Genomic DNA, 26,854 nt, shown 5'->3' with positions numbered 1-26,854 from the left:
TAAATAGTTACCAGCTCACCGCAGCTCCCAGCCCTCCATTCATCCCTCCTCACCAGGCCAGGAGCCCCTTTCACAGGGACCCAGGGAGCTCTGGAAGTCTGAGGAGACTCCTGGCAAGCCACCAGGCCATGGCGGTGGCATCATGCCCAGGCTGCACTAGGCTGTTTAAACACCAGCATCCAGCCCTGGATCCTCCCAGTCTCCACACCGAGTGCTCTGCCCCTGACTCTGCACAGCCTGGGAACTGAGAGGGTCAAGCTGGGAGTCAGCACACAGGCTAAGATGTGGCTATGGGCAAATCACTTTAGCTGTTCTCACCTGCAGCCCAGGAATCAGTATAAGAGCACACACCCTGAAGTCACATTTCTGACACTCACATTCAAGTTCTGTCCATTTGACCCGAAGCAAGTTAGATCCCCCCGGGCTTCTGCTTCCTCACCTGGAAAATGGGGATGATAGTAGTTCTTGCTTCATTAAGATGTCTTGAAAGTAAACAAGTTATGCCTATAAAATAGCTTAGTTGGCAGAGTGCTTAATGTGTGTTAGGTTTGTTGTTATTGTTAATAATTTCCTAACCCACAGGGAAGTTCTGAGGGAAAAGGAGCGGAAGTCTATGCTCAACGTGCGGTCCGCATACAGTGGGTGCTCAGTTAATGGGCGCTGTTGTTTTCCCATGGCAGTAAGATGGGTCACTGTCTCTGACCTGGGTGGAGGCGACTTTCTTTAAGCCCCACCTGGCCATTCCGGCCACCAGGGGGCGCCCCAGCCCTGCCCGTGGCACCGCCCCCTCACCTGTGCGCCTTGCACCTGGCACCGCCTCCGGAAGAGGGGATCGGGACCGCGGGGACCTCGGAGGGAGCCGGGCGTCGTCGGGTGAGAGCCTAGGGACCGGGGCCCTTCGAGTTCAGGCCGGGGCGAGCTGGAGCGGGAGGATGGCGCGGGGCTGGAGAGGCCGGGCCTGGCTCTTGGGACCAGGAAATGGGGGACGCCGGCAGGAAGTAAGGAGGTAGCTGGGTTTCCGATGCCTAGGGTTGGGGGTCAAGGGGCTGGGGGCCCTGACGCCTGGGCACCATTTACTAATGGTAGCTCGGTGAGGGGAGAGGCAAGGAGAAGGGATGCTCTGAATCCCAGAGCTGGGATGGGCCGCGGAGGCCACGTTAGGGGGACCCCCACCCCCACCCCCGTCCAGCCTGTGGGCGGCTGGGCTAGGACTACCGCTAACACCTGGGTCCCACAGGTAGGCCTGGGGCTGGACACCTGGCAAGGGGAGGAGAGGAAGAGACAGGTGTGTGTGTTTGTGTGTTTAGGGGGTGGGGAACCTCAGAAGGGCTGGAGGAGGGAACATAGCAGGGAAGCCCCTGGCATCCCTGCCCTCCTGAGCCCAGAGCCCCTGAACTGCCAGGCCCTGGCAGCCCTAGGGGAGCGCCACGAGGCTCCCGTCCCCAGGGCCGGGAGGGGAGTAAACAGAAACCTGGTGTGGCAGGGCAGCAGTGCCGGCACAACCTGTTACCTCTCCCGCCCGTGGCCTGGGAACCTGGGGGGCTGGGGGCCTGGGCACCTGAGTTCCGAGGGGTGGGGACATAGGACATCAGGAGAACAAGGGCCAGGAGGACAAGGGGGCTGGTATGAGAGCATCTGGGTCTCCAGGAACTGGGAACCTGGGCCTGGGCTTCTGGAAGAAGAGGAAGGGGCTGGATTTCTGGGGGTTAAGGGCTCAGGACACCTAAGTTCCCATGGCCCTGGATACTGGGGAGAAGGGGCTGGACTTATCCCTGAGTCCTGAGTCTCAAGAACCTGGGTTCTGGGAAGAGTTTCCCAGCTGGTGAGGGACTGGGAGCCATAGCAGCTGGGTTCTGGGAAGAGGGGGCAGGGGCAGTTGGTGGGGTGGCCTGGAGTTCTGGAGCACTGGGACAACGGTTTCCTGGGGCAGGAAATGTCTGCCAGGGGCAGAAGGCTGGGCAGCTCCCTTCCTGCTTCCTCCTGCCTCAGTTTACCTTGGAGACATTAACGGAGCTGGGTGGCCAAGACATAGATCATTAACCCTTCATAGCCCAGGGAAGCACTAGTGGCAGGACTGAGAGGGCCAGTGGGCAGGGGAAGAATTGCAGGAGAGCCACATCTTGGCCAGTGGGGGTGAACCCCGCTGGGCTGCTGAGTAGAGGGTCCTGCAACTACGTCTCCCCACAGACCTACCTGTCCCTACAGACGCTGCAGGCACCATGAGTTCCCCAGAAGGGCCAAGCTTCCCGTCGGGGTTGCTCTCTGGGGGCGCCTCCCCCAGCGGCGATGAGGGCTTCTACCCCTTCGTGCTCGAGCGGCGGGACTCATTCCTAGGAGGGGGCGCAGGGCCTGAGGAGCCTGAGGACCTGGCCCTGCAGCTGCAGCAGAAGGAGAAAGACCTGCTGCTGGCCGCCGAGCTTGGCAAGATGCTCCTGGAGCGCAATGAGGAGCTGCAGCGGCAGCTGGAGGTGCTGAATGCCCAGCACTCTGAGCGTGAGGAAGTGAGCTGGCAGCAGAGGGCAGGCGTGGGCAGATGGGGGACAGGTGGCAGGGACCAGGTTGGGGTGGGGAGGAAAGCTGGGCAGGGGGAGACCCCTGAACAGCAGTTCAGGGCTGGGACCATTCCTCACACACACCCCTGGTCATATTGTCCACTGGTTAAGAATATGGGCACTGAGGACAAGTCAGGACCTGGGTTCAGATCCCCGCCTGGCTGTGTGGCTGTAGGAAAGCTGCTGGTCCTCTCTGAATCTTGGGTCTGGTTCCTCAGCAGTAATCCCAGCCAACATTTCCGGGGCGCCCCCTCCTTGCTTGGCTCAGTTCCTGGGTGCCCCCTCCCTGTCTGGCTCTGGGCTAGGCACTTTCCACCCATCACTTCAGTCAATTCTTACCCAATTCTGAGATACAAAAAGTTCTCTCTGCCCAGGCTGTTGTCAGCCACCCTCTCACCCTGGCGGTCACATCTGGCCCCCTAAATGCCCTGGACACCACTGACTCCTGTATCCACATCGTCAGCCCCACACCCTCTCCACCTGGCCAGATTGGGCATCTCAACATAAGTGGCACTGGATTCCATGACCCATCACTTGCCGTCCCCATCCCAGCTTCCTACTGCAGGACCTGAGTCCCCGTGACCTCTCTCCTTCCACATCGACAAGCCCTGCTGATTCTTCTGCAAAACTAGAGTTCGAGTCTCCCCACTTCTCATTGTCTCTCCAAGCAGGCCGTAGCCTCATCGTCTCTGCCACAGACACTGCAGCCGCCTCCTCACTGGCCCCCAGCTTCCACTCTTGCTCCCTGGAGCCCTTTCTCCACACGGCAGCCAGAGGGATCTTCAAAAATTCAAAGTCAGATCATTTCAGTCCTTGCCCAGAATCTCCCAGTGGCTCGCCTCACATTTAGAATGAAACTGAAACTCTTCCCCACATCCCTAAACATCCCATGTCACCTCCCTGACCTCATCTCAGCCGCACAGCTCCTCCTCTGAAGGGTCCTTTTTTCACTTCCTTGAGTAACCCAAGCTTGTTGCCTCAGGGCCTTTGCACGTGAAGTCCCTTGCTGTGGCCCTCTTCCTTCTTGCCCTGCAGGAGTCAATTTAGGCATTACTTCCTCCTGAAGGAGCCCTCACCCACTGCTCTTTATCACTTCTCAGAGTCTCTTTATAGCCCTTAATGTTCCCCCTCCGAAACTACCTGGTTCAAGAATGTGTCCATTTGCCTGTGACCCTCTGGACTCTAAGCTGCTTGAGACACAACTTGGTGGTCTCGCTTACTGCTGACAGCCAGACTCCAAAACAGGGGGGCTCAGGAAACATGGGATGGATGGATGGATGGATGGGACTTGGAGATATTAGGAGACTTTCCTAACCACAAAGCAGCAGCAGAGCTGGGCACTGGCCAGGATAATCAGACCCCGAACCTGTGGGCTTAATCCTAGTTATATTGCCCCCGCAGTATTCAGTTAGGGGCTTGGCTGCCTGGGTTAGAATCCCAGCTCCACTAACTCACTGTGTGTCCTTGGGCAAGACATGTGACCTCTCTGAGGCCAGTTTTCTCATCTGTAAAATGAGGACGTTAAGGATTCTAACTCAAAGAGAGTAAATAAAACAATACAGCTAATGCGCTAGCCCAGGACCCTGCAGGAGCACCTGCTAATACTTGGAACAGCTGTGGTTAGCATCGTCTTCCTGTTTTGTGAGTCCATAGAGTAGGGGGCAGAGGCTGGCCCCCTGGCTTGCCCGCCTCCCCAGGCTGGGCATCTGGGTGTGCCAGGAGCATCCCCCTGCTGGTTAGACAGGTTTTGGGGAGGGCAGGCAGAGGCGTGGGGCCAGGGTGGGGCTGAGCAGGGTTAATTAGAGGGAGCTGGCCGGTGGGAGCTGGGGAAGAGGGGCTGAGCAGAGGCTGAAGCTTCAGAGCCCCTGGAACACAGGTGCGTGGGGCCATGGGCCGAGGCTTAAATTCTGCCAGACTCAGGCGTCAGAAACGGCGCCTGCGGCCTCGGGTCCAGAAGCCCAGGCGGCAACCAGAGGTGAGTGGGCATCCAAGTGGCCCCACCCCACTCTTGCCCAGGGTCAGACCCTCCTGGCAACTTCTCTCTACCACTCCCCCCCTTCTCCTACTGCCTGAGCCTGAGTCTTGCTCTCTCTGCCCACTTCCTCCCCAGCACTCTCCTGTCTCATGCCTGCCCCAGACCCCTCTCTTTGGGTCTCTGTCTCTCCATCTCAGTCTCTCTGTGTCTGCTCCAGTCTCACCTCTCCTCTTCTGTCTCTGACCCTCTGTCTCGGCCCCCACAGCAGCTGCAGCAGGAGAACCATGAGCTCCGCCGGGGCCTGGCAGCACGGGGAGCTGAGTGGGAGGCCAGGGCTGTGGAGCTGGAAGGGGACGTGGAGGCCCTTCGGGCCCAGCTTGGGGAGCAGCGTTCAGAGCAGCAGGACAGCGGGCGTGAGCGGGTGCGGGCCCTCAGTGAACTCAGCGAACAGAACCTCCGGCTCAGTCAGCAGCTGGCCCAGGTGGGACAGCCCTGACCCCAGGTCCCTGGGCAAGGAGAGGGCAGATGCCTGGGTCCTGGTTGGGGTGGGTGCGCTGGGCTTGTTGTTCAGACTGGGGCCAGCTGATGACTCCACTGCCTCCCTCCACCCCTCAGGCCTCCCAGACTGAGCAGGAGCTTCAGAGGGAACTGGATGGCCTACGGGGGCAGTGCCAAGCCCAGGTCCTGGCTGGGGCAGAGCTGAGGACACGGCTGGAGAGTCTGCAGGGGGAGGTGAGTGCTGGCTGGGGCTGGGGGTCTATTGGGCCAGAAGGACTGGATAGGGGGCTATCTGGGGCTAGCCTAGCACTTCCAATCCAGCTCTGAGGCCTTTTCCCAGAATCAGATGCTGCAGAGCCGTCGACAGGACTTGGAGACCCAGATTCGAGGCCTGCGTGAGGAGGTGGAGAAGGGCCAGGGCAGGCTACAGGCAACCCACGAGGAGCTGCTGCTGCTACGACGTGAGAGGCGGGAGCACAGTCTGGAGGTGACTAGTGGGGTTGGGGTGGGCGGGTGCATCACCAGGGTCTTGGCCACTGCCTCTGGGCTTCCTGGGAGATGAGGCCACAACTGTGTCATTGGGAGCCCTAGCAGCTGGGCCACAAGCGAAGTGGGAGCTATGGAAGGATATTGAGCAGGGGTAGTACACTCTTAGAATCAGAGCCTGGTATGGGGAGGGTGTAGTTCAAGTGGTAGAGTGCATGCTTAGCATACACAAGGTCCTGGGTTCAATCCCCAGTACCCCCTCCAAAACTAAATATGCAAACATAATTACCTCCCCCCACAAAAAAATTAAAAATTAAAAAAAAGAATCAGAGCCTGGCCATGGGGCAGAAGCCAGAGCTCAAGTCAGAGATGATGGGGGCTTGGACCAGGTCTGGGCTGTGAAGAGAGAGAAAAGGATATGAGAAGAGGCAGCATGTTCTGATGTCTGAGAGCTCAGGAGTTTGCACTTTGCAGTCAAATTACCTGGGTTCTTATCCCAGTGTCCCTTCTTATTGTGGGACTCAGTTTCCTCATCCGTGAGATGGGATGATAATGGTACAGGGCTATGATGAGGGTGTGAGACACTCAGCACATCGCCGGCTTAGAAGGAAGGATCAGTTAATACTGAATGACAGCATTAAAGAAAGGAAGGCAGACCTGTCATGGGGGGGGTGCTTTTCAAGGTGAACTGATGGGGTGGGACTGGAGGGAGGGTGATGCGAGACTTTAAAGCCCGGGCACCCGTCGGCACCCTGCTTTATAGGTGAGTAAACTGGTATTTACCAAGAAGAACTGTGCAGCCCAAGGCTACCCAGAGATCCAGGAGTGGGAGCCAACTTTGGTGCTGGGTTTCACGGACTCGCGGGGCTGCCAGACTCTCTGAGGCACGCTGGCGCCCTCTGTGGGTCGGCTGTGGGATGCCGGCTCTGGGAGCGCACGGCTGACCGTCCTTGTTTCTGTCGGTGTGCGGGTCGGTCGCAGCTGGAACGTGCGCGCTCCGAGGCGGGGGAAGCACTGAACGCGCTGCGGAGGCTGCAGCGACGCGTCTCGGAGCTGGAGGAGTCGCGCCTCCAAGAGGCCGACATCTCGGGAGCCTCGCTGCAGCTGGAGCTTGCCCATAGCCTCGACAGTGTCCATGACCAAGACCAGAACACGGACAGACGTGGAGACACTCTCATGAGCTCTCAGCCCACCAGCCCCGCACAGGTACCATCCAGGAGGGCTGCAGACTCCGCCCCTCCTCCTTTTCCCACGAGGTTCGACACTTCACTGACTGACTCCTTTGGTGAACAGACCACCCTGTCCCTGGAGACCCAAAAGGCATCCAGCCATCAGCCTTCGTCCCAGGAGGAGAGGTTGGAGCTACCCAGGAAGAGAGCATCCCTGAGCCCGGGGGAGATGTTGGAAGAGGAGGAGGCAGAAGCGATCCGGTTGCAGGATGAGGTGGGGAGGAACATAGGACTGGATGCAGAGCCCTTCTCAATGTCAGTTTCTCTTTCCCATCTACACCTCCGAGCCTTTGCCCACTATCTCCCTCTACCTGGATAGCCCTTCATTCCAACAAACCTGCAAATCATGTTTCTAGAGCCAGTCTGTATGTCATCTCCTCCAGGAAGACTTCCTGGGCTACACTCCCCACTTAGTCGTACCTCCAATGCTTCTCCATCCTTTCTGTAGGCTTATACCACCCAACTAGCCCTGACCCACCCCATCCGGCCACAGTCTAGGGGCTCAGAAGATTCATCTTCAGCACAGGACCACAGCTGTAGGGGGTTGTTTGTGGAGGAGACGGGGATGGGCGGGGAGGAGGGCAGAAGAGTGGGACGGTGAGATGGAACCCGGGCTAGGATGCCAGGGCCTACTCGCTTCTCTGCACCCTCCCCTGCCCGCAGATCACGCTGCAGCGGGCAGAGCTACAGTCCCTGCGGGAGGAACTGCAAAGGCAGAAGGAACTGAGGGCTCAGGACCCTGAGGAGGCCTTAAGTGATGCTCTCTCTGACCGGGACGAGGCCGTGAACAAGTGAGCTTCTGCCACCATCCACCACCGCCCCAGGGGGACTACCGGCCCCCAGGACACTCTGGCCTTTCTAGACCTCCAATACCCCACGCATGATATGGGATATAATTATCCTCACTCGTACCGGGAGCCCTCTGACCTCCCTGGTTTCTGTATCAGCGGCCCCACTTCCGTCTGGGTTCAGGGTTCTACCCCTCTCCCCCTTCTCCCCTAAAGGCTCGCTGACGCCCCATCGCCCTTGGACCCGTTTTCTGCCTACAGGGTCCTGGAATTGTCCCTGGAGCTCAGCCGCGTTTCTCTGGAGCGGGACTCCCTCTCCCGGGAGTTGCTTCGCACCATCGGCCAGAAGGTGGCGCTGACGCAAGAACTGGAGGCCTGGCAGGTGAGAGGCAGGGCAGACGGGGGCCGACGGGGCGGAACAGGCAGGGGCGGGGCCAGATGCTGACCCGCCCCTCTGGCTCGGCTGACCCGCCCCACAGGACGACATGCAGGTGGTCATCGGACAGCAGCTGCGCTCCCAACGCCTGAAAGAGTTGAGTGCGGCCGGTTCCACCCCGCGCCGCGCCCCGCCGCGCTTCTCACTGCGCTTGGGCACTGGGCCCTCCGGCGGCTTCCTCAGCAACTTCTTCCGAAGGACCTGAGGGCCGGGTGGAGGGGGCCCCCTTTGCCCTCTTTGGCTCACTTTCCTCTTCTGGCCAGTGGAGCGACGGCCCCGATCGTCTGCCAAAGGGGGCTGATGCCCTCCCCGCCCTGAAAGGCTTAGCAGGGGCTCACTGGGAGCAAGTGCCAGCTTTGGGGGCCAGAGACCCCAGGTGGCAGAGGCAGGGGTGGCAGAGCTGTTTTTCGAATCTATATAGGACTACTTTTTCTAGGCACTAGGCCCCCTGGCCCTGGCAAGCACCAGAACCGGGTGGGGGTGGGTATTTATGTATCAAAATCAGACAGAGTAATATATACATCATTACACCGACTTGGCTTCCATTCTTGGTAAGAACGTGCATGAAAGAAACGCCTGAAATTTTATTTGTATAAAAAAAGAAAACACACTCCGAACCCGATAGGGAGATGGGAGTGTCGCTGGAGGTCAGAAGGACAGGGAGAAAGCTCGGTAGCCCAGATTGGTGAAGACATCCACCCTGCAGCTGTTGCCGGCGGCTGTCAGGACCTAGAGGCAAGAGGGGAGTGACTGACCTGCCCACACACCCTGGCTTCTCAGTACCCCCACTGCCCCTGGCAGGACCCACCTTGCACTCAGGGGCTGCTGGTTGCTGGTTTAGGCTGAGGCTTAGCAGCCCTGGGGAGGAGCCAGGCACCTGGGCCTTGAGCTCCCCACTAAGCTGCCACTGGTTGACACAGCGACCTTGGCCAGCTGACAGAATCTGTGGATGAGAGGGAGGGGGCCCAGGGTTCAGGGCTGGAGGGGGAGAGGGGCGGGGCAGGGAGGGGCAGGGCAGGCAGAGTTGAGAGACAGGCCCTCACCAGGTCCTGGTAGAAGGTGACGTGCTTCTGTGGTGCCCGCATTGGGAAGACGGTGGTGGGTGTGGAGGATCGGAGGTGCCAGAGGGTGAGTGCCGGGCCACCTCCACAGACCTGTGCAGAAAGGTGGAGGTGGGGTCCCCAGCTACCGTGAGCCACAGGCCCTCAGCTGGACAGGGCCCAGCACTGCCACAATGCCCCATCCTGCATTCTGCCCGGCTCACCATCCAGTCTGAGTCAGTTGCCAAACATCCGATCCAGCGTCCATTGTGGGGCCTCGAGCACTCCTGGAAGGGAGGAGAAGAAAGGGGAAGGTGAAGACACAAGGAATGTCCAGGAAGGAAGAAGGGAGGGCAGGGTGTGAGGTATGCCCTCACCTCGTGCTTGTAGACCTCAATTGTCTGGACCTCCTTGGCTGTGCGGAGGTCTGCAGGGGAAGAACCATGAGAGGCTGGCACCCTACTTGCCCCAGCCTCCCTCACCACCACCTTTCCCTCCAATCAGACACTCCCTTACCCCAAAGCCGCACAGCCCCATCCTCACCACCTGACAGCACCTCGGGGCTCCGCTCCCGCAGTGCCAGGCAGTGGATGTAGTCAGTGTGGCCCCGGAGAGCCCGCTGTAGGGAAAGGGCAGTGTCAGGACAAGATCCAGGAAGAATGCCACTGCCCCTGGCCCCGACCTTGACCCCTCCATATCCACAGCCCTCTCACCATGAAGGTCCCCGTCTCAAGGTCCATCGAATGCAGCTGACAGTCTCCCCCAGCCAGGATGAGGGAATTCTCCTGCGGAAGAAGGCAGGGAGGGATCAGAAGTCAATGGACAGGGAGAGGGAAAGGATTAACATTTGGGCCAAAAAGAGGGCAGGGTAGAGCCCCAATTATAAAGGGCTCAAACCTTGGGGACGAGAAGCAAAGCATTGATCTCAGGTACTTCCAGGCTGGTCCTGGGGGAAGGAAAGTAGAGTCAGCTCTAGAGGCGGTACCTTCACCCCCACGTGCCCTCTGCCCACATGGCTCACCTGTATGGGGGCTGACGACGCCACAGCTCCTTACAGCCCTTAATGGAGGGAAACACTGGGTGACCTCAAAGGCTCTCTCTAGATCTGGGCACCTCACCCTTCTCCCAGCTCCACACTTACCTTCTTGAGGATCTCCGCCCAAAGCCAGGCCTTCACTTCCCCATCCCCAGCACTGAGCAGATGTCGATCAGTGGAGACCATGCTGTAGACAGGCCCATCATGGGCTAAATGGAAGTGCAGAACCTGAGTGACCCTGTCCAGCTCCTCTTGTCCACCCTGGGGTTCCCTAAGCCAGACTCAATGGCTGCACCCACCTTGGAAGGTCACCATGGGCTTCTTACTTTCCTCTTTGGCCTCAGAGCTCAAAGCAGCAGACAAGCTGAAAGAAGAGGCGAGAGGGGCCTGAGAGTCAAAAGCGGGGGTCATCAGCCCCAGGAGGGCCAAGTGCCAGAGCTAATGGATGGTGGGGAGCAGGGGCAAGGGTACCTAAAGATGGCTATCTGCCCGTAATTGTTGCCAGCTGCCAGGAACTTCCCACAAGGTGAGACACTCTGGGAGAAAATGGTCATGTGCAGCCGCTGCAGAGCCTGAAATACTTCCATCTGTGGAGAGAGACTGGATGAAGGCTATCTGGGGCCTCCGATCCACAGACTCCTTCCTTCCTGCTTCTCCTGCCTCCAGTTCAGCCCAGACTTCTCAGTCCTCCTTTAAGACAGCCTACCAACAGGCACCTGACCAGACAGTCCCAGGGTGGGCTCCAAGAAGGAGGTGAGGAAAGGGAGAGTTAAGGCTTGATGCCTAGTGGAACTTTGAGCAAGCACTTAGCCCCTCCATCAGGTGTCCCTAATTGTTATATGGAGCTCACAGGAGATTTTGTGAAGACTGAATAAGCTACTGTACGCACAGAGCTTCGCACAGGGCTGCCTCGGAGAAACCGCTTAAAAAGTGGCCCTATTACTTTCAATGCAGAAAAACGTACTGACTTCTAATCTCTATCCTCTGACTTTCATCTTAGGCCCCTGAGCTATTTCTGGGTTACTCTCCGTCCCCCAGGTCAGAAGCCAGTCCTACAAACAACACACTCAAAACAGGCCTCAGAGCACGACTCCTTGCCCGCCCCTTCCCAGCCAGGCATGAACTACAAACCCCAGAAGGCACCGCGCACCACGCCCCCCTCACCTGACCCAGAGGCACGGCGTGCAGCACAGCTCGCTCCATCTCCAGAACTAAAACTCCCAGAGTGCTCCGCGCGCCAGGCAGCCTCACGAGTCCTGAAGTGCCGAAGAGCGTCTCCCCTTAGCGGCGCCCCACCTTCTAACACTGCTGGCCGGCCAGGGGTGAAGGCGGCCGCCGCGTAACCCGAGCCCCAGGAGTGGAGGTGGACCGCCAAGAAGAACCCAACACCAAGTGGCGCCCACCGCAGCCGTACTACCGGACACCCACCCCCACCCCCCGGAACACACCCGCCTCCCAGCCGCGTGCCGACCGTCCGTCTTCTGCGGCTGCGCGGAAGCTGGCCTCTGCGCGGGCCTAAAACCACGCCCCACGCGTTGGGTCACGCCCTCAGAGGCTCCGCCCCTGCCTCCCGGCTCCCGCCCCTGTCTCCCGGCTCCCGCCCCTCCGCTCGCAGGACCCCTAACCCAAATGATCCTGCAGCAACCCCTGGAGCGAGGACCCCAGGGTCGGGCCCAGCGCCACCCGCGGGCCGCCTCGGGGGTGCCCCGAGGCCTGGACGCGAGGTGTGTGTGGGGTTCCTGGGTGGGCCCGGCCCAGGGGCCCAGAACCCCAGGAGCCTTGGCTGGGGCCTCAGGGCTGGTCCACAGGCTGACACGAGGTGGGGTGAATCGGCAGGGCTTAGGTATGAGCTGAGACAGGGTTGGAGACTAAGGGCTGAGACGTACGAGGCCGACTTTTGGGTGGTCTGGGGGTGAGGGTGAAGGAGGTGACTTAGGCGTCAGCTGAGACAGGGACCGGACGGGATGGGGGCTCCTGGCTGACGCTGCAGGCTTAGGCGGGCAGATAGATCCTGGGTAGGGGCTAAGAGGGTGGGGTGCTCCTGGCTCTCTTTTCTTCCCAGCTCCCCTCTCCGAGGAGCTGTGCCCATGAGCACGAAGCGGCGCCTGGAGGAGGAGCAGTGAGTTTGGGGGCAGGGAGGGACTCCCAACAAGACCTCTGTCAACCCAGGTCCCCATCAGACTACCTCTCCTCTGAATATCCCAGCCTTCCTGCCTCCCTGTCTCTCCCCAGGGAGCCCCTGCGCAAGCAGTTCCTGTCTGAGGAGAACATGGCCACCCACTTCTCTCGACTCAGCCTGCACAATGACCATCCTTACTGCAGCACCTCCATGGCTTTCCCCCCAGCTCTGCCCCCACTCAGGTAGGCACCATCCACAAGCCACTGGCTGGGCCTTCTGGAGGATTATACCGTCTTCAGAGCCAAACTCCAGGCTCTGCCTCATCCTGCTATTTTTAGTTTCTAGTCAACCTCCGTTATTCCCCATCTTGACTCCTTGGAAGGTGCCAGTAGCCCAAGAGCCCCTGGGGACCTGAACCAGGTCGGGGGGAGGGGTGGGGGTGGCGGTGGCTCTGTCAGGCCAGCCTCAGCCCTGTACCCTGACTGTCATTTCCTCTTCCAGAAGCCCTTGCTCAGAGCTGCTTCTCTGGCGCTACCCTGGGAACCTGATCCCTGAGACGCTCCGGCTGCTGAGGCTGGGGGACACACCCACCCCCAACTACCCTGCAAGCCCAGCTGGAGACATAATGGAGCTCTGAGGGCTGGAGGGGGGGCGCCATGACCCTGCCCACCTTCCTTCTTCCCCACAACAGGGGAGACCAGCACTTCCACGAAGGGACAAGCGGCCCTGCTTTTCTTCCAGACCAGGCCTCTGGGCACCAGAACCTTCCCCCAACAGAGGAGGACACTGAGCCCCACGGAGCCCTGGGGTGGGAGGGGCAGGAGCATGGGAAGGGAGGCCTTCCCCACTGGAACTGAATAAAGATTGCAGAGCAAATGAAAGCTTCAGTCTGGAACCCAGGGCCTTTGGGAGAGGGAGGGAAGGGTTTGGGTACTGGATGCTGGGGTTTCTCCTCAACATCCCTGGAAAAACGGTCAGGACCCCGCCAGGTCCTGGCAGGCTGGGCTCAGGCATTGAGAATGTGTGAGTCAGAGCCTCACCCCCACCCCCGCGGCTGACTCACTCCTCCCTCCAGCTCTTGGAAGTCAAGCTGGGGATCGTGCCACTCTCCAAACCATTTAAAGTTAAAGATTCTTTTATTAATAAATCCCCCCAAAAAACTTTCTCCCCACAATAAATATCTCCCCTCCTTTGGGGGTTGGAGGAGCAGTGTCTTAAGGACCAGCCCCACTAGAGGGCCAGCCCCCTAGTGTTAGGAACAGGTCCCTAACCCCCCCAGGCTGAGACCCCCGTGCTGGAATTTCAGTACATCTGAGTGGGTGGGGCCTGGTATTGTGTCTGTCCCTCAGGTCAGCCTGGCCCCCAGGCCATAGTGGGTGTAGGGGACCCTTGTGCAAATGCTGCAGTTCCTTAGTGTCAGCTGTCTGGCGTGAGTCAGGGTCTCCTTTTCTATTCTGGAGCCAGAGACAAGGCAGTCAGACACCTTGGAAGTCTCCTCTGAAGCCTGGGCCCAGGCCTCAGAGAGGTGATTCACCCGTCCCCCAATCCCTCCACTCCTGTTGTTGGAGTGGCCTGGTTCTGGCTGTGTCTGGGAAGCAGGGGCTGGCTCCAGAATGAATGAATGGATGATGAGTGGGCGCGGCCTCCTCTTGGCAGGGGGTGCTCACTGTCACTGGATCAGCGCCACGCCAGGACAGCCCTCCCCGCCTGTCTCCTCGATGGGGGCTGCAAGATAAAAAAGAGGGGCATCAAGAGTGGGGAACATGTTGAGGAATGATGGTGGGGGGGCGGTGGGTGAGCCAGGGCACACTTACTGGTAAACTTCTCTCTCCTGCGGCACCGTCTCCAGACCAAGAAGCCAGAAAGCAGTGCCAGCACCAGCGCCAGGCTCAGGGCACCCCCCAAGATGGGCCACAGCAGCCTGAAAGAGGCCGGAGGGGCCGCAGCGCCTGGGAGCAGGACTGAAAGTCAGACCTCGCCCCTTTCCGGACCAGCTCCGCCCCCTAGATCTGAACCTCAAGCCTTTCCTCCACCGTGGCCGCTACACAGGTCAGAACCCCTTCCTCACTCCAGCGTCCCCTTGATTGATTCCCCAGATGTGAAGCTCCCTGGTCCCCTCTCAACCGCAGCAACTCTCTCCCGCCGCCTGGGGTCTGCTCGCCTCTAACCCCGACCCTACTCACAGCCCAGGCAGAAGTCGCTGTTCGGTCGCGTGGGGCACGACGCGCAGTCCATGCACTTGTCTAGGTCCGCGCTCCAGGAGCTGCCGCGAGAGCAGGGGGTGGTTCCTGGGGAGGGGGCCGTGGGTCAGAGGCTGGGGGCGGGGCTCGGCTATTTTGGGGGCTGAGGTCAGGGTCGGCCGGCTCGAATAACGTGAGTCACCGGCGCCCTTCCCTCTGCATTCCACACAGGTGACCGCACGGCCCGACCAGGACACGGCGGTGCGGGAGAGAGGAGGCCGTAGTGCGGGGGGGGGTCAGGTCCCCATACCCCCCCGCCGCCGGCGGGTGACTCATTCCTGGGCACCGGGCCCGACCCTAGTCCCTCCCCCCGCATAGCTGGGCACTGAAGTCACCGGATGAAAGGGGGCACCCCGCATGGTATAGGGGGCACAGGCCTCCGTGCCTCTCAACACCCCCACCCTCACTGTTCAGTCACTGGGGCTGGGCAGACCCGGTATTGATCAGCCTGGGGGCGTGCCGCCTTACCCAACGGGACATCCCTCCCTCAAACTTTCTTTCTCTCTCCACTTCTGAATCCAGACTCTCAGGGCAGAAGCCCTCCCGTCCTCACCAAGTTTGACAGGCAGGAAACTGAGGCTCGGAGCGAGATGGGACCTCTCCTGACCAGGAAGTGCGGTGTGTGGAGAGACCACCTGACCCCGGATCTCCATGTCAGCCAATTTCCCCCCACTCTGGCCCCTCCTCTAGGCCCCCAATGCCGGCTCCCCAACTCCGGACCAGGGATTCCCCTAGCCCCCACGCCCTCCCGTCCAGCCCCTGCCGGGCATACCTGGCACTCTCTCCCCGGCCGCGGCGCCCAGCAGCACCAGCCCGAGACCCAGCACGAAGAGCCGCAGCAGCGGGCATAGCGAGCCAGGAACCATGGTGCTCCTCGGGCGGCCGCTGCCGTCTGGGCTCGCCACCCGCGGACCAGGACAGACAGCAGCGGCCCCGCCCCCGCCCCCGCCTTCCGGGGCGGATCCCTCGCCTCTGCCCGCCCCGCGATCCACCCCTGGACGCCCCCGCCCTCCTGGCAGACTAAGTTCAGTCATTCACTCAACAAAAGCCGTCTCCGTGCGTAAGGGGCCAGAACGCCAAAGGGATAATACAGATCCAGCCCTATCTTCTCCGTGCTGAAGCCCAGGAGGTGTGTGTTGGGCTATGGCGGGGAGTCTGACACAACCCATCACAGAGATAACTGCAGCTTGCTTTCTTTTTAATTCTTCTGGGGGGGGAGGAAAGGGGAGTAATTAGGTTTACTTATTTATTTATTTTTAATGGCGGTACTGGGGATTGAACTCAGGACCCCGTGCATGCTAAATACGCAATCTACCATTGAGCTATACTTGCACCGCTAACTGCAGCTTTCTTAAGGCCTGAGGGTATGATAATAACAATAAAACAAAAATAATACTGTGCCCTTTTAATTTACACCTTAGGACATAGATACATAGTAAAATGTGGGCTTGTCGTCTCCATTTTGCAGAGTAAAATTAGGCTTTGAAAGATTAGGTGGGCTTCAGAGTCGAGACCCGAGTTTTTTTCCGCTCCTCGCCCTACGCCTTGACCCACTGCCGGCCAGACTTCAGGCAGGTAATGCCCCCCGGACCCGGGCCAGACGCCGGAGCAGCGGCTCCGTCCTCGAGCGCCCGCTACTGGCGGGGTTGGGATTCGCGCGTCCGCTGCTATCTGGACTGGGGTCTCTGCCCCTCCTGGAGGCGTTGGTCCGGTGACGTCACTGCCTCTTTAAGACCCCCCAGCTCCGCCCCCATCCTCACACTCGGCCGGCTACTTCGAATCTTTGTGGACTCCTTCACAGGTAAGCCTGGCGGAAGGGTGCATGTTGTGGAGGAGGACGTAGATGCCTCGCAGAGAGGGTTACAGGGGGCATGGCGGCTTTGGGTTGGGGTGCATGTGAAGAACCTGGACGTATCTGATGGCAGCCACCCGGGGCGGCGAGTCCCTGGTTGGGGGCTGCACCTAAACCTCGGCCCTGATGGGATCCTTCGGCAGAAAGGTTAAACGCCCCTCCCCCCTTCCCGGGGACAAAGGCACCGAAACCTGGGCGCCCCTCCCCCACCTGCGCTGCTCTCCGGGGCGGGGTTCCTCCCCTTCACCAGTCGGGAGAGGACCCTGCTGCTAGCGCCGCCATTGGACCCTTCCAGGGCGTACGGCTTCCAGGCTTGAGGGCTGAGGACACCTTCCTTTGGGCCAGCTCAGAAGGGAAATAGAGATGGAGAGCGGGAGGGGACTGGGCTGCTTACTTTTGCACTCATATAAGCCAATGCCTGTCACATAACTAGGGGGAGAAAAATGCTGAAGCATTAAACGTTCATTTTCCCTGTGAGAAAATGAGGCTTAGGGAGCATGCCTTGCCCACATCACAGGACATGGTATCCTGACTCCTAGGGTTCATACGTTTGGTATCCTGTGTGTTGGCCATGGCATGTGGCATGGGGGTTAGAACTAACTGGGAACGAGGGGACAGGGCCAGCTGGTTTTAACATTACTCTGCTTCCATCCCCCAGTGCAGTTCCTCAACCTCCACCTCACCATGGCCCTTGCTGGTCTGCAAATCCTGGGGATCGTCCTGTCACTGCTTGGCTGGGTGAATGCCCTGGTGTCCTGTGCCCTGCCCCTGTGGAAAGTGACTGCCTTCATCGGTAACAGCATCGTGGTAGCCCAGGTGGTGTGGGAGGGGCCGTGGATGTCCTGCGTGGTGCAGAGCACAGGCCAGATGCAGTGCAAGGTGTTTGACTCGCTACTGGCACTGCCCCAGGACCTGCAGGCTGCCCGAGCCCTCAGCGTCATCACTCTCCTTGTGGCCCTGCTCGGCTTTCTGATCTACCTTGCCGGAGCCAAGTGCACCACCTGCGTGATGGACAAGGACTCTAAGGCCCGACTGGTGCTCACCTCAGGGATCATCTTTGTCATCTCTGGGATCCTGACCCTGATACCCGTGTGCTGGACGGCCAACACCATCATTCGAGACTTCTACAACCCCCTGGTGGCTGAGGCCCAAAAGTGGGAGCTGGGAGCCTCCCTCTATGTGGGCTGGGCTGCCTCTGGCCTTTTGTTGCTGGGTGGGGGGCTACTGTGCTGCACCTGCCCCTCCTGGGGGTCCCGGAGCTCCAGACATTATATGGCCCGATACTCAGCATCAGCCCCACATACCACCTCCCGGGGTCCCTCTGAGTACCCCACTAAGAATTACGTCTAATTTGGGTAGAGGAGTATGGGCTCCACTGACAGTGGAGCCTAACCTCTGAGATGGAACCCTGGAGGTGGTGATCCATGACAGCTTTGGGGTTGTTTTTGCTTTTTATTTTGGGAGAAGGCAGGGGTCGTTAATCCATTTGGTAACCCATCTGGGCTCTACTACTGGTGTTCCTCACCTTTGAGTGATGGAGCCAAAGAGGTGATGCTTCAAAGTTTCTGGCTTTCTCCACCCTGGACATCCCTATCTCAGACCAACCATTGACCTGTGGGCCCTGTGTGAAGGCTGCTTGCTCTCCAGATGCTTTCATCCTGTCCCCAAGAGTTCCCACTGTTTTGGGGGGCAGGGCCTCCCTAGGCTTGCAGGGACAAGCCTTCCCGTGATGGTGAGGCCTCTGGAACCCCCAGGGGCTCTTGAGCCTCACGTAGCCTCTAGAAGAGCAGGCAACAAGTTACCAAAGAACCAACCACCCACCTCCAAGTCTTCTGATCTCTGGATCCTCCATCCTGAGTTGTTATGTCCGTGCTGTGTGACCCCTGACCCTTTTATCTCCAGCCCCTGTACACTTCTGCCATACCCTGCCCACACTCACCAGTTTTCTACTGAATAAAGCATGTTTTGTTACTTGCCTTTGGTGTTGCTGGGGGGGTGCTGCCAAGGGCCAGCCTGGCAGGAGGAGGTGGGTACAAATAGCTCATCTCCTGTGTTGCCCTGTGCCTTGCATGGCCTGAGTGAGGTTTCCCACTGGGCAGGACGTGAAGCAGGCCTTGGCCAGACAGCCCCAGGGGAGGCCACCTGGTCTTCCCAGCCCAACCACAGATCAAAGGAGCCGAGTTACAAATACTCTATTTATTCCCTACTCAAAGGAGGGGGTGAGAGGTGAGGTGATATGTTGGGACTCCTGGCTGCTCCAAGGGCCTGGCCTCAGCCTCTGGATGCTGATGGTGGTCTGGTCAGACAGAGGGGACCAACTCCAGGCCAGGGAGGGCATGAGGAGCTATTGTCCTTTGGGGTTCCTGGGGTGGAGGAGGGCTCTGAGGAAAGCTAGTCCAAATCCTGGACAGCAGAAGACAGCAACATGGGGCACGTAGGGGCAGGCCGGTGTTCCCTATCAGCTCAGGCCCTGCCTGAGTGGAAATGGGGACCCGTCAAAAGTGGGTCTAGACTCAGCCAGGCCCGCTGAGACTAGCCTTGCAGCCAGGCCTGGCTTGAGCATCTGGAAAGTGGGTTTCAGCTAGGGGAGGGGTGGACAGTACCAGGCAAGGATTAGGCACCCAGCAAAAGGTCAAGGTTCTAAGCAGCAGGCTTCCAGGGATATTCTCCACCTCATACATAGTCCCTTTTGTCCAGCCCAGATGCACCAGAGCGAGAGGGGATGGAGTAGCCCAGTCTTGGTCCGTGGGGCCGGTCGATCTGGGGCGGGGGACAGGTGCAGCACAGGAGGCCCCCTCCCAGCATGAGCAGGGCAGCCGCTGCCCAGCCCACATAGAGGGAGGCTCCCAGCTCCCGCTTGAGGGCCTCTGCCACCAGGGGGTTGTAGAAGTCCTGGATGATGGCGTGCGCGGTCCAGCAGACGGGGATGAGCACCAGGATGCCCGAGAGAAGGAGGATGACTCCCGCTGTGAGCACGATGCGGGCCTTGGCACCTTCATCCTCCACGCAGGTTGTGCACTGGGCGCCTGTGATGGCCACCAGGAGGCCAAGCAGAGCCAGCAGAAGGGCGATGATGCAGAGGGCTCGGGCTGCCTGCAGATCCTGGGGCAGCGCCAGTAGCGAGTCGTACACCTTGCACTGCATCTGGCCTGTGCTCTGCACCACACAGGACATCCACAGCCCCTCCCACACCACCTGGGCCACTACGATGCTGTTGCCAATGAAGGCAGTCACTTTCCACAGGGGCAGGGCACAGGACACCAGGGTCCCCAGCCAGCCCAGCACAGCCAGGGTCATGCCCAGGAGTTCAAGGCCAGTTGAAGCCATCTGCCTGCCTTGGTTAGGTCTTCTCACTCTAGGAGGCCTGGTTGATTCAGTGGAGTGGGTCAGATGCTTCTGGTGGCGGGTGGTCTCGGTGCCCAGCAGGAGCTTAAGTCAGCGTCCTCCGACCAAGACAGTCCTCACATCAGTGGGCCTCCTGCAAGTCACTTCCTAGCTCCGTGCCCTTCACAGATGTGTCTCTGACCCTTGACAAACACTAATCAGTCTCACAGTCCTGAGTGGCTGAGTGGCTGGTGTTCCTTTGAGGGGGCCCGTCGTCCTTCAGATGCCCAATGGCTGCTGTTCCTGCCACCCTGCAGTCACGTCCCGGCTGCCGCTGGCCTGACCCAGCTTGCCTGGACCCTCCCGACCCACCTTCAGGCTGAAGAGAGCTGCATCCCCACCGGCTGGTGCAGGTTCACTCTGAGTGGCTTATCCTGGCGGGTGGCACCTGGGAACTCTGCTGACTCTCAGCTGCAGGCGGGGTTTTAAGGCTGAGGCAGGGGAGGAGCAGCACGATGCTACAACAGAGGAAGCCAGAGTTACAGGAAGGAGGCGGGGCTGAGGATGGGGGGCCTTGGGGTCAATGGGGGTGCTTGTGATTGGGAAGGAACAGGGGAGGAAAGAGCATCCATGGGATGGGAGGGAAAAACACAGGCACAAAGGAACTGGGAGACTGAGGACTGGCTGGGGAGTAAGGAATGGGGGCAATAAAGTCACTGGCTCAGGACAGGAGTGGGAGGGTGCCTTGGCCGCCTTCCTGAGCCACCTGCCAGCCACCATTAGCTTTGCTGCCCCCACCCCATTTTGTTTTGTGATGCAAAAGTACCTATTTCCCCCAGTATCGCCCACCCCGCCCCTCTCCCCCTGCCCCCCCAGCCAGGGACTCTCTGGAATCCAATCTGTCTCTTGTCTCAGCCCAGTGGCCCCGGTGGCTCCCGAGGGAGGCACCCCGCCCGCACTGTTCCCCGGGTGACAGGTGCCTGGCGCCAAGCTCAGGTGGCATCACCCAGGCAACGGCCTAGAAAACCACCCCCCTTTCTGCTTTAGCTCAGGTGTGCCTACCCCTCCACCCCTGCTGAAACTGGGGGCTGAGCTGAGCTGCTGAAGGAGTCTGGGGGCCAGGGGATAAAAAGCCTGCTGTTGGGGTGGGGGAGGGGCACACAGGAGCCTTGGTGGGGGAGGGGGGGAGTAGCAGGGGCCGAGCTCTCAGTTGAGGAGCAGCCCCAGAACCCAACTCAATTCCTTGGGTAGCGAGACACCACAACGGAGGGCAAGGGGGGTAAGGCCCAGTGACCCAAGCTTCCCAGAGCCCTGCCTCCCCCTCCTCCCCTCTTGAAGACCCCTAGGAGCCAGTGACTCCCCTCTCCGGGTGGAGGGACAGCCTGGGAGTCACACAGACCAAGGCTCAAATCCTGCCCCCGACCTGGGGCCAGATCTCAGAATGTCAAAGTCCTTAGCCCCCTTGGGTCAAAGACCCCTTTGAGAAACCTCATGGGACCCACAAACAGGACCCCTCATTTTTGGGAGGATCATGAGCTCCTTCAAGCCCCTTCCTGGGTGCCAAGAACTGATGATTATTCTGTGAAAAGGGAGTTGGAGGCTGATGAAAATTCCACTTTCCAGGGTGGCAGGGAGGAGTGTCCCAGGGAGAACCTCTCACCGCCACCCCTCCTCCTGCAGAGGCTGGAGCCGACTGGCCAGTGGGGGCAGGGGTGGGAGGCTCCCCAGGGCACACCTGGTCTATGGCCCTGGGGGAGGGGAGGGGTGCTAGGTGGCCAGTGGGGCTTTATTTATAAAGGATTTTTAATTTCAGGTGGGTGCATTGCTTCTGGGAATGGGTTTTAGCATTTTGCGGGAAGAGAGGTTGATATCCTCAGATTTGCAAAGGGGTGGGTGCTCCAGGAAAGCATGAGAACCCTTCTTCCTAAAATGGAGAAACTGAGGCCAGTGCCAATCAGCAGGTCTGACAGGTGGGCTCCAGGGAGTGGGACTTTTCCATGCCTGGTGCCTCCCCACAGAGAGACAGTGACCGTCCAGTCTGGGGCTGACCTGATGGCCCCAGGACGCCTGAGGAGAGGAAGGAGGATGCTGATAGCTGGCTGGAAAAGGACCAGAGGTCCCTCCTGGCTGTGATGGGTAGAGGGAACCCTGCGTGGGTTTTCCAGGTCATTCAGCCCCCAAGGCCTCAGATCTCACAGGGGCAGGGGGTGGCTGAGAAGAGCAAATAGAGGTAAGTCTTCAGGGGGGTCCCTCTGGGGCCACCAAGAATCCAGTCACACAGGTTTGGGCAGGTGGTAGGAGGCCAGCCCGGATCTCTGGAGGGCCCACCAACCTGCACAAAAGGCCTCCGTCCTGGGCAGCCCCAGCCCAGGACTTTTCTCTCCCCAGGCCCAAAGAGAGTTTGACTCTTGCCTTGGGCATAAATGATCAACTGGTCCTGATCTGCCTGGGACTTTTCTGTCTTGAACACTGAGTCCTGCATGGCAGCGGGGTTGGGGGGAAGGGATCATTAATCAGCCTGCAATCAGGCCCACCCATTCTATGGGCATCTCTAACCCCACAACGTAATGATGGGACCTGGTGGGGGCACTACACATGTCCAGTAATAAGCATCGTGCCCAGAAACGGCACTAAAAGGACCCTAAATTTCTTAGATCCCAATTCCTCTCTGGCTCGACATCTCCACACCTGCACTGCCACGTGGGAGGTGGGTGCTCAGAGGATGGAGATATCCCCTTTCACCTGCCACCCCTAGCTGGACCTGCCTGGAGAGGGGAGGGCAAGCAACTTCAGCTTCCTCTCACTTTCCCCCCTCTTGATAAACACCTCGCCCAACAGCCTAAAGGGAAAGTAAAAATGGGGGAATATGTCACAGAACTAGGAGGCCCACGGGGTGGGGGTTGGGTGGTGGTGTGCAGCAGCATAGAGCAGATTCCCAGAGCACCTGGGCAGGTGTACTGCCCGCCCTCAGCCCTCCTTGGACCAAGGCTAGGAGGCCCAAGGACCTCTCTTGGGCCCCCTGGTCAAACTGGATTCAGCTGGATCTGGGAACCTAAGGGTTAAAGTTGGGATCTAGGCAGGAACTGGGACTTGGGCTGGAACGCTGCCGAGGGGGAGAGGCCGGGACCCCCACCACGTGGTTACCATATCAATGAGACTTTAACAGGTCCACTGGAATCCCCACTCCATCATCCCTACCCCATCCGCCTCCTCCTGGGAAAGAGGTGGGGGAGAGGAACCTTCCCCCGGTTCCACCCAGAGAGGAAACGGAGGAAGGCGGGAAGGGGTTGGCCCTCCTCACCCCTTCAGTAAGGGACAGAACTAAATCTAACCTTTGTTCTCTCTGGGAGGGCGGAGGGGTGGGAGGTTCAGGTGGGCAGAAGAAACTGGAGCTCAGCTTAGATGGAGGTGAGGTGGGAGCGGGTTAACTCCAATCCTATTGTCCATCTCACTCCCCCTAGAGAGGAAGTGTTGCCAAGGACAAAAGAGGGGAACTGACCACAGCCACTGTGGTACCAGGAAGGGTATGGGGGTGGCCATGGGGACTGCACTACCGGTTTCTCTGGGGAGGCACTTGAGGCCCCAATGTTGCAGGTTGGGAGCCAGGGGCTCCTGAATGAAAAGGAGCAGGGGAAACCTTGATGTTCTATAATAATTCTCATGGTTCATAGCCCCATTTTACAGACAAGGAAGCAAGCTCAGAGAGCTAGGGAGTTTGGCCAAGAGAACATGCAGGAAACAGGACAAGCCTAATGCAACCCCAGACCGACAGACATAAAAGCTGCCGGCTCCTTGTTCAGGGCCTCAGGAATTGGGATCTAAGAAAATTTAGGGTGAGCTGGGCCTCCTGGTGCCTCTTTCCCTGAAGGCAGCACAGCCGGCAGCCACCCCCCTCCCCTCTATGCTGAGTCTTCCTCAAGACATCCCACATGATGCATCCCACATTGCTCCTCCAGAGCCAGCCATTCCCGCCTTCCTCCTACTCCTGGAGGCTCCCTGCGCACGAAGTCTCCACGGAGAATAGCGTCTGGATCTGATTACACAGGAAGCTACCCTCCACCCAGGGTTCAGTTTCACCGTTGTCTATGCCCCTGTTGCATAAAGCACTGGTTTGCTTGCCACCTGCAGTGTGCAGGTCGCTGGACTCCGGGTCAGACCTGGCGTCACCCCCCTTACCCCAGGGCCTCGTTGGGCAAGTCACAACTGCCTAATCTTAGGTGTCTCCTGGCTGTAAGCCAGAAGGAGAAGCCTGCCCTGCCTCCTCCAGGGTCACCCAAGGCATCTGCTGAGGCCACAAGCGCCCTGCACACCTAGGGGATTATTGTAGGTACTGACTTGGGACAAGAGTATTTTGCCAAGAGGATAAGGGCAGCCTCACATGTAAACCCGGGCAGACTCTGCGGAGTGGGTAACAATTAACTTTATCAGTCGTAACTGTCAGGTTTCCACCAGCAGCAGTTACCCACGTGAAGTTCTGAGAATGATGTCTTCTTTGGGAGGCGGGCTGTAGGACACAAAGAGGGTCGAGGAAGCAGCAAGCCAGCAGGAATGGGAACTGGGCCACAATTCGCTCTATTTTCTTCCTGTGCCAGTGAGAGCTTTATCATGGTACTAGTGCCTTTGGATCTCACTCAAGGACTCCAAGGGCACCCAAGGCTCAGGTTCAGCAAGGGATAGGGCCTAAAAGATGGTTTAAGGAAGCTGAAAGACAGCTTGGGAAGGAGGCCAGACCCACAGGGGAGAGGACACTGCCGGTATAGTTTGGATGATGACTCCCAACACTATGTCTAGGTCCCAAGCACTGGAACCTTATTTTTAGAAAGGGTCTTTGCAGATATAACTAAATTAAGGATTTCAAGATGAGATCATTCTGGATTTAGGGTGGGCCCTACATCCAAAACAGGTGTCGTAAGAGAAAAATACGAGGGAGATTTGAGACAGACACAAGGGAGAAGATCATGTGATGACGGAGGCAGAGACTGAATGAGGCAGCCACAAAGCAACGAGCGCCTGGAGCCCCAGAAGCTGCAAGAGTCAAGGAAGGAGCCTCCCAAGAGCCTTGGGAGGGAGTGTGGCCTTGGGACACCCTGATTTTGGATTTCTGGCTTCCAGTACTGGGAGGGAATAAATTTCTGTCATTTTAATCCACCCAGTTTGTGGTGACTTCCTACAGCAGTCAGAAAACTCATACATTGTCTTTCTTCCTGGTGAGTTCCAGGCTCTCACAGGTCCCCCGAGGTCAAGCTGGCTTCCTGATACCACTCCTGAGCTGCTGTAGAAGAGCCCATTTGAGATAGGAGTCTGCCTGGTTACCTGAGCCCAAGCCACCTAACAAAGGGAACTTTATTCTGAGTTGTAAATGAGGGGGGAGCGGGGGGGGGCAGGTAAAGATGGGGAGAGAACAGGGGCTTCCTCTCACAACTCACCCTGGGAACTCTCCTGTCCCGTGGGGAGGACTTCACAAGCCTTGCATGTGATACTCCTGTTTCAGGGCCCAGTATCGGTTGACCATCAACACCACTGTTTTCCTGGTGCGGCCAGCCCCAGGAGACCCCGGGATCTATTTTAGCTGTGAGTTTGACTTTTTAAGACTTGGAAGGCAGTTTCTGAGAAGCCATACAAACTTAAGCATAGGAGGGCCTTAGCGATGGCATCCAAAACCTTTATTGTGAAAGGGGAAAATGAGACATCTTGAGTATGCCAGTTAAAGCATTTTATTTAAAAATACTTTTTTCTTAGTTAAAGCATTTCAAATTCTGTTGTCATTTCCTCAAGCTGAGTGCCCCACGGCCCAGATCATCAGCCAGTTTATCAGTATAGGGGATAGATCACTTACATTCTCAAATGACCAGGCAAGAGGTTTGCTGTAGAGCAGTAGGAAAAAATATGGAAGAAACGAGCTTAATTTCAGACTTGCTCCCCCAAACCTCCACTGCGCCCTCTTCGTCCGGCCAGGCTGTGACCCAAGCCTTCTGAATCTGCCGTCGGGGAAGGCGGCGACGGGCAGAGCCCCCTGTGTCCAGACAGGGCTGCCTACTCACCCGTCCGCAGCCCCTCCAGGGGAGGGCCAGACTTTCAACAGGGTGGCAACAGGAAAAAGTAGGTTGGCGGGGGCGGCGGGGGCGGCGGCCGCAGCTGTGGGGGGAAGGCGGGCAGCTGCCAGGGGTCGCGGGGCGCAGGCGACGCCAGCAGGTTGAAGGGCGAGGGCCGCGCGGGCAGCGGCGGCAGCAGCTGCGGGGGCGGCTCGGCGATGAGGGGCGGACGGCCGCGCGCGCCCACCGGCCCTGGTGTGTTGGCGACTGCGGCCTCGGGCAGCGGCGGCAGTGGCAGGTGCGCGGGCGGCGGCGAGGGCGCTGGCAGGCGCGGCAGGTCCTGCAGGGCGAGCGCGGCGGCGGGCGGCGCGGGCGCGCAGGCCGAGGGCGGCAGCTCGGGCAGCGCCACGTGGGCGCTGGGGCCCCAGGGCGCCAGCGGCTCGGGCCGCAGCGGGAGCGCGGGTAGCGGTGGCAGCTCGGCCAGAGCGAGCGCCGAGGGCGGCGGAGGCGGCCCGGGGCTCAGGCTGGACGGCAGTCCGGGCAGCGGCGGGTGCGGCAGGGACGGCGCGGGCGGCGGAGTCAGAGACAGCGGCAAGCGGGCCCGGCCCAACCGCGAGTGGCCGCGGGCGCGGGCCAGCCGCGGATGCGAGTGGGAGCGGGGAAGCCGCGCCGCCAGCTTGGCCGTCGCTGCTGCCACCGCCGCCCCAGGGTCATAATCGCGTAGCCTGCGGAGCTTTAGTTCTTCCAGCAGGTGGCTACGAGCCCGCGGCGGACGGCCCAGCCAATCGGAGCCGCGCGCCAACGCGCTCCAGCCAATCAAAGGCCAGTGCGCTGGGAACCTACGCGTTTCTCCCGCCGCCTGGAGTTACCAGTGTCAGCCAATCAGAGGCAGCAGCGCTCTCCTTCAATGGCTTCTTCCCTCCCTCCCCTAGTACCAGCCGATCACAGTGTCCAGAGATGCCGCAGGCTCCACCCACAACTAATCCCTGAGGCCAGGCGGTGCCTATGTGGTGGGCGCCCCCAACTGGCCAGAAGGTCCACTGATTCGCTGCAACCCTCAACCGTCCCGCCCCGCCCCACTGGGGTTTGCCCTTAGAGATTCTGGAATGTTGCTCCTAGTAGGTCAATATCTATACAATTTGCAAATTTTCGCTGAATAATCTTATAGAAAAGATGAAACGATATCAGTTCAAAAGCCAATCTTGGGGGGAGGTATAGCTCAAGTGGCAGAGCGCATGCTTAGCATA

General features: G+C 59.3%; 6 protein-coding genes across 23 annotated transcripts; 3 read left to right on the top strand and 3 right to left on the bottom strand.

The window, feature by feature from the left end:
* Positions 1–804: 804 nt before the first annotated feature.
* BICDL2 (BICD family like cargo adaptor 2) lies at positions 805–8,508 on the top strand. Of its 10 annotated transcripts, none has more exons than XM_072942509.1 (10): positions 805–873; positions 2,188–2,501; positions 4,793–5,008; positions 5,143–5,259; positions 5,366–5,512; positions 6,493–6,717; positions 6,805–6,954; positions 7,404–7,531; positions 7,790–7,910; positions 8,008–8,508. In XM_072942509.1, exons 2-10 carry the CDS (start codon positions 2,220–2,222, stop codon positions 8,167–8,169), a joined length of 1,548 nt encoding a protein of 515 aa, XP_072798610.1. In that variant the 5' UTR covers positions 805–873; positions 2,188–2,219; the 3' UTR covers positions 8,170–8,508. The 10 variants fall into 10 exon arrangements, with proteins under 10 accessions (XP_072798610.1, XP_072798615.1, XP_072798614.1 ...); XM_072942514.1 differs by having other exon boundaries at positions 806–873; positions 2,206–2,468; positions 4,796–5,008; XM_072942513.1 differs by having other exon boundaries at positions 806–873; positions 2,206–2,468.
* A 16-nt stretch (positions 8,509–8,524) lies between these two features.
* Positions 8,525–11,536, bottom strand: THOC6 (THO complex subunit 6). Of its 2 annotated transcripts, XM_006204299.4 has the most exons (13): positions 11,205–11,536; positions 10,512–10,627; positions 10,340–10,404; positions 10,146–10,249; positions 10,026–10,063; positions 9,902–9,950; positions 9,718–9,789; positions 9,521–9,623; positions 9,382–9,431; positions 9,229–9,291; positions 9,008–9,118; positions 8,773–8,907; positions 8,525–8,693 (listed from the first exon to the last, which is right to left on the bottom strand). In XM_006204299.4, the coding sequence occupies exons 1-13, from the start codon at positions 11,241–11,243 to the stop codon at positions 8,613–8,615; spliced, it is 1,026 nt and encodes a 341-aa protein (XP_006204361.1). In that variant the 5' UTR covers positions 11,244–11,536; the 3' UTR covers positions 8,525–8,612. The 2 variants fall into 2 exon arrangements, with proteins under 2 accessions (XP_006204361.1, XP_015094765.1); XM_015239279.3 differs by lacking the exon at positions 10,512–10,627 and having other exon boundaries at positions 11,205–11,503.
* HCFC1R1 (host cell factor C1 regulator 1) lies at positions 11,421–13,046 on the top strand. Of its 6 annotated transcripts, none has more exons than XM_072942522.1 (4): positions 11,421–11,883; positions 12,103–12,159; positions 12,246–12,401; positions 12,661–13,046. In XM_072942522.1, exons 2-4 carry the CDS (start codon positions 12,128–12,130, stop codon positions 12,794–12,796), a joined length of 324 nt encoding a protein of 107 aa, XP_072798623.1. In that variant the 5' UTR covers positions 11,421–11,883; positions 12,103–12,127; the 3' UTR covers positions 12,797–13,046. The 6 variants fall into 6 exon arrangements, with proteins under 6 accessions (XP_072798623.1, XP_072798619.1, XP_072798621.1 ...); XM_072942518.1 differs by having other exon boundaries at positions 11,551–11,764; XM_072942519.1 differs by having other exon boundaries at positions 11,558–11,764; positions 12,273–12,401.
* A 230-nt stretch (positions 13,047–13,276) lies between these two features.
* TNFRSF12A (TNF receptor superfamily member 12A) lies at positions 13,277–15,329 on the bottom strand. 2 transcript variants are annotated; one of them, XM_006204298.4, is made up of 4 exons: positions 15,172–15,329; positions 14,343–14,447; positions 13,974–14,108; positions 13,277–13,884 (listed from the first exon to the last, which is right to left on the bottom strand). In XM_006204298.4, exons 1-4 carry the CDS (start codon positions 15,263–15,265, stop codon positions 13,829–13,831), a joined length of 390 nt encoding a protein of 129 aa, XP_006204360.1. In that variant the 5' UTR covers positions 15,266–15,329; the 3' UTR covers positions 13,277–13,828. The 2 variants fall into 2 exon arrangements, with proteins under 2 accessions (XP_006204360.1, XP_015094769.1); XM_015239283.3 differs by having other exon boundaries at positions 13,691–13,884; positions 14,343–14,422; positions 15,172–15,326.
* Positions 15,330–15,391: 62 nt separating this feature from the next.
* On the top strand, positions 15,392–18,222 carry CLDN6 (claudin 6). 2 transcript variants are annotated; one of them, XM_072942078.1, is made up of 4 exons: positions 15,392–15,528; positions 15,868–15,974; positions 16,133–16,200; positions 16,910–18,222. In XM_072942078.1, the coding sequence occupies exon 4, from the start codon at positions 16,936–16,938 to the stop codon at positions 17,599–17,601; it is 666 nt and encodes a 221-aa protein (XP_072798179.1). In that variant the 5' UTR covers positions 15,392–15,528; positions 15,868–15,974; positions 16,133–16,200; positions 16,910–16,935; the 3' UTR covers positions 17,602–18,222. The 2 variants fall into 2 exon arrangements, with proteins under 2 accessions (XP_072798179.1, XP_006204359.3); XM_006204297.4 differs by having other exon boundaries at positions 15,868–16,200.
* A 281-nt stretch (positions 18,223–18,503) lies between these two features.
* CLDN9 (claudin 9) lies at positions 18,504–19,578 on the bottom strand. The gene has a single exon (XM_006204296.4). It carries the CDS (start codon positions 19,576–19,578, stop codon positions 18,925–18,927), a length of 654 nt encoding a protein of 217 aa, XP_006204358.1. The 3' UTR covers positions 18,504–18,924.
* Between the last annotated feature and the right edge of the window lie 7,276 nt (positions 19,579–26,854).

This window comes from Vicugna pacos, chromosome 18, assembly GCF_048564905.1.
Source record: "Vicugna pacos chromosome 18, VicPac4, whole genome shotgun sequence".
In the NCBI taxonomy this organism is placed as follows: Eukaryota; Metazoa; Chordata; class Mammalia; order Artiodactyla; family Camelidae; genus Vicugna; species Vicugna pacos.
The sequence above is the reverse complement of the archived record's forward strand: the minus strand, read 5'-3'. Positions and strand labels throughout refer to the sequence as shown.